The following is a 4,979-nucleotide window of genomic DNA, read 5'->3' on the forward strand; positions in this document are numbered from 1 at the left end:
GTGTGTGTGTGTGTGTGTGTGTGTGTGTGTGTGTGTGTGTGTGTGTGGTAATGGTAAGCAGAGGCAGAGCTCTTCTCTCATTCATAACTACTGAACAATTAGGAATGCTCTTCACTATGGCAACAGTTGCTGTAAAAACCTGCCGGGCTAATACTAGCCAGTGCAGGGTTAATGTTGCTGCTTGAAACGGGGATATCAAGAGCTTTTAAACATAATTGACATCAAACTATTTGCTCCTCTTCCTCCACATTTCCTGTCCAGGTCTCCCACCATCAGAGACATGGTGGTGCGCTGTATAGCCCAGATGGTTAACTCCCAGGCAGCGAACATCCGCTCCGGCTGGAAGAACATCTTCTCTGTCTTCCACCTGGCTGCTTCTGACCAGGACGAAAGCATTGTGGAGCTGGCCTTCCAGACCACCGGCCATATCGTCAGTAAGTCCAGCACACACACACACACACACACAGACACCTAAGAAGGATGTAATAACCTCTTAACTTGTTTTGTTACACTTGTTTTGTGGTCGTCAGATTTGGGACTTGATATCTCTTCTCTTCTCTTCTCCCTCTATCCGTCTCCCAGCGAATGTATTTGAAAAACACTTTGCGGCCACAATCGACTCCTTCCAGGACGCCGTTAAGTGTCTGTCAGAGTTTGCCTGTAATGCATCCTTCCCGGACACCAGCATGGAAGCCATCCGCCTCATCCGACACTGCGCCAAATACGTCTCAGAGAGGCCACAGGTCAATGTCAGGCCCTGCTTTATTCTGCACCGTAAAGGCCCCATGTGCAGAGATGAATGTACCTTACTAATATCAAAATATTGACAGAATATAAGCATGTTAGCAGGATGAATTAATGCGCAGGAGTACATCTAGCCCACATCTATGGACGTCATCCAGTGTGATGACATCAAAATGCTCCATGTGCAAATGTACAGCTTTTGCATACTGCTATATTCATTTCCTCACCCGTAACATACCAAAGAGGGAGAATGTGTGCATCAGGAAAGCATGAATGAGAGTGATAGTTCAGATCAGAGGCACGAACAGTATGTATGGAAATATGTATTTGTTGAAGAGGGTTAATTGTCTCCCGGAGGAGTAAAAATGGTGAACACGGCTCGTATTTCTCTTTCAGGCCTTTAAAGACTACACCAGCGATGACATGAATGTAGCGCCTGAGGACCGCGTGTGGGTGCGGGGGTGGTTCCCCATCCTCTTCGAGCTCTCCTGCATCATCAACAGGTGTAAGCTGGATGTCAGGACCAGGTAGGCGGGTTCACCTTTAGCCTGTTATTTCAGACGGTGGTGGGCGCCATTAAAGGCATGAAGCTGTATATTTAAAAACCTATTACTGTAGATTTTCAAGTGAGACGGCAATAAAAACATGCTGCCGCGCATCCAATGTTTGCTAGAAAAAGCTAGCGAGACGAAAAAGACTGTAAGGCATGTTGTAAAAACTAAAAAGCAAATTATCAGCTGTCGCATCAAGGAAAAGGGCAAATGTGTGTGTGTGTGTGTGTGTGTGTGCATTTCCCAGAGGGCTGACAGTGATGTTTGAAGTGATGAAGACCTACGGGCACACCTTTGAGAAACACTGGTGGCAAGACCTTTTCAGAATTGTCTTCAGGATCTTTGACAACATGAAGCTGCCAGAGCAACAGACTGAGGTGCATGACGAGTCTTTCATCCTCAACAGCTGTTTAAAATGCTGTGCTTTACAGCCGAATGTCTCAAATATTCAAATCTCTTAATCCCCAAGCTGCGGCATTGTTGTTTGATGGAGTTCTCACTGAGGTTATCTTGCACCCTCAGAAAGCGGAGTGGATGACCACCACCTGCAATCATGCACTTTATGCCATCTGCGATGTCTTCACCCAATACTTTGAGTCCCTCAATGACGTCCTGCTGGATGATATTCTGGCTCAGCTCTACTGGTGTGTGCAGCAAGGTGAGCACGCGGCAACTCCTTTCTCTTTCCTGCTATATTTATCTTTGAGTGGACAGCGTCGGGGTCAAGATTGCCCTCTCGTCTTAAAGCTATAACAGTTTACGGAGGTCAAACTGTTGAGAGGCGTTAGGGCAGTTACCGGCTTTAGCCATGACCTGAGCTTGGCTGCAGTGACAGAACTTGCTTCTGAAGTTTTAAGTACTGCATGAATACTGGTCCACCGCTTTATAAAAAGACAAAGGTGAAGTAAAAAGTCAATAAATGTTTTTAGTATTTTTGGGGTTGTTTGATGGAAATCTCTGTAGACTTTGTACATCAATACATCTTACATTGTTCACTCTCTTTTTTTTCCATTTACCCTCCCCTTGTGTCTCCCTCCTCTCGGCCCAACCCTTCCTCCTCCTCCTCCTCCTCCTCTGTGTGTCTGTAGATAATGAGCAGCTCGCCCGTTCAGGCACCAACTGTCTAGAGAATGTTGTCATCCTGAATGGAGAGAGATACTCCCTGGAGACCTGGGACAAGACATGCAACTGCATGCTGGACATCTTTAAGACCACCATCCCACACGCGTAAGCTCCTCCACTGAATATAAGAACAGCATCTCTTCGATGTCAGAAAACACGCCATGCTTTGACATTTAGACGTAAATAAACCTGCAGTCTTAAATGCAGCAGTGATTGTCATTATTAACTGAGACATTAGTTGTTAAATGAAAGTGGAAATGCAAACCAAACACATATTTACAAGGAAATGGACGCATCAATCAACAAAGTTGATTAAGACTTTGTTGATTGATGCATTTTCTAGACTGAAAGTTGATAGTTGTTTGTCATTCTGTCCAAGAATGAATGTGATTTAGTGGGTAAACTGTTTTTCAGGCTGTTAACATGGAGACCAGCAGGAGCAGAGGGAGAACACTTAACAACACAGAACCTGTCAGACAAACAGCTGGTAAAAAAAACAAGTAGTATTATGATTTGCATGTGAATGAATCACTATTTGTCCATATTTTGTTTTGTTCTATTTGTTCAGGTTTATTTCCATGTCTTTTGCATATCTGAGCAAGACCTTCCCTGTCTTTGTATAATTCAACTGCTGTGTATAACACACGTGTAGGCCTTGCAGTCACTCTGCCCACTTTGCTCTCAGGACTCCGTTTCCCAGAAGTCAGTGGATATTCAGTCCCGCTGTGACGACCAGCACTCCATCAGCAGCGCTGATAGGGTTGCCACGTCGAACCGTCGGCAGAGTCAGTACAGCTCGGCCTCAGGTATGTGTGAGGACGGCTCCAGGAGCAGGACCCCGATAAGTAAGCCTGTCGCTGTACTCAAGGACTGACTGCTAGTGTGTTCGTCTGAGTAAATGTTCTGATTGAAGTCTCCCTCTTATGCTCCACAGAGATCCAGGAGCAGCGCTTATTCACAGCGTTGCTGATAAAGTGTGTCGTGCAGCTTGAGCTCATCCAGACTATCGATAACATGGTGTTTTTTCCTGCCACCAGTAGGAAAGAAGATGCTGAGAACTTGGCTGCTGCTCAGGTACACACACTTGTTTCTCTGAGGTCGTAAGACTCCGTTTCTATATTTCAGTGTGTATGTGATTCAAAGACGATAATAAGCTGTCTTGCGTTTGCCTTTTGTGAAGCGGGATGCCTCGTATGCAGCCGACGTCCCGGTGGAGACCCAGGACCAGGGCATGTACCGCTACCTGACCTCAGAGCAGCTCTTTAAGCTGCTGGACTGCCTGCTGGAGTCGCACGGCTTTGCCAAGGCCTTCAACTCCAACAATGAGCAGCGGACCTTACTGTGGAAAGCAGGTAGGGCACGACATCACTGTGTCCATCACTGTGGCTCCTCGGGGCAGTTTGGGGATCATAATAATAATGATCATCATTATTTTTTAAATGGCTGTGACTGTAACTGTGAGCATCTGCGTGTGTTTGTTTGTTTGTGTGCGTGTGTGTGTGTGTGTGTGTGTGTGTGTGTGTGTTTTCAAGGTTTCAAAGGAAAGTCGAAGCCCAACCTGTTGAAGCAAGAGACCAGCAGCCTGGCGTGTGGCCTGCGCATCCTGTTTCGTATGTACACAGACGAGAGCCGCCAGGACGCCTGGGAGGAGGTCCAGAGACGACTGCTCACGTAAGGAACAAACACGTGACGCACTCATTGCCCACCGCAACACCACCGTAACTGCTGAGCAATCAGTTGTAGGGGATGTTAATGAGAATTTCATCTACTCGGTTACCTCCATTGGTATTCAACATGATTTCTAAGTGGATACAACACACTTCTCATATTGCTCTGACACTGTGACAGTACCACAATCTGCCCACAGACAATGACTGTAGTGCTCATGCATTTCCCAGGGGCCACCACATGTACCTTTACAGGTTAAAGTCCAGTTCGTTATAATGGTTTCTGCTGTTGTGCTGCTTTTTCTCATCCCACTAATGATGCTAACTGCACAGAGTAAACTTGTCCTGCCAAACATGTGTTAAAGGACAGTTGTAGCAATACATTTATGTGTCCATGTGCGTTCAACTTGACAGAATTCAGACACTAATTGGAGGTTTTGTCGTCGGTAGTTGGCAGTGGAAACATGATGAATGCTTTTAGTTAATCAATTACGTGTGAGATAAATGATATGGGAATTTTTGGTCTAATTATGTTTATGATTTCAAAAAGTTCAATCTGAGAATAGATGATAGACTTAAAAAATATTGAGGGGGCAGTTAGTAGTCAGGGATGTTGTTGCAAATACATCTGTGAAATATTAAGATCGACTCATCCGTTGGCTCCACCCCGGGTCTATGTGTGCGTCTGAGTATATGCATATGTTTTCTGAGGACTATTTCATAGGTCAAAGCCCAACACGTCTCTCGCACATTCGCTATCACTAGCTCCGATGTGGGGATAACGAAATCACACTTCTTCTTCTATCGGGCACAGACGTCAATAGCCTCCTCAGAGGAAGGAGACATGAGGAGACGCTGACCCTGAGAGGAGGGGGGGGGGGGGGGGGGGGGTTTT

At 45.9% G+C, this 4,979-nt stretch overlaps 1 protein-coding gene across 3 annotated transcripts in view; it reads left to right on the top strand.

Moving 5' to 3' along the window:
* Positions 1–4,979, top strand: part of arfgef1 (ADP-ribosylation factor guanine nucleotide-exchange factor 1 (brefeldin A-inhibited)) — a 45,096-nt gene that overhangs the window by 36,952 nt on the left and 3,165 nt on the right. For 2 of the 3 annotated variants that reach the window (XM_031849922.1, XM_031849924.1), the window contains 11 exons: positions 262–434; positions 583–743; positions 1,141–1,271; positions 1,543–1,672; positions 1,818–1,953; positions 2,384–2,522; positions 2,832–2,904; positions 3,103–3,262; positions 3,352–3,491; positions 3,598–3,769; positions 3,950–4,088. In XM_031849922.1, the coding sequence (XP_031705782.1) occupies positions 262–434; positions 583–743; positions 1,141–1,271; positions 1,543–1,672; positions 1,818–1,953; positions 2,384–2,522; positions 2,832–2,904; positions 3,103–3,262; positions 3,352–3,491; positions 3,598–3,769; positions 3,950–4,088 (1,554 nt within the window). The remainder of the gene's footprint in view (positions 1–261; positions 435–582; positions 744–1,140; positions 1,272–1,542; positions 1,673–1,817; positions 1,954–2,383; positions 2,523–2,831; positions 2,905–3,102; positions 3,263–3,351; positions 3,492–3,597; positions 3,770–3,949; positions 4,089–4,979) is intronic. The other variant, XM_031849923.1, reaches the window with a different exon arrangement.

This window comes from Anarrhichthys ocellatus, unplaced genomic scaffold (assembly GCF_004355925.1).
Source record: "Anarrhichthys ocellatus isolate YVR2014 unplaced genomic scaffold, GSC_Weel_1.0 scaffold10, whole genome shotgun sequence".
NCBI lineage: Eukaryota > Metazoa > Chordata > Actinopteri > Perciformes > Anarhichadidae > Anarrhichthys > Anarrhichthys ocellatus.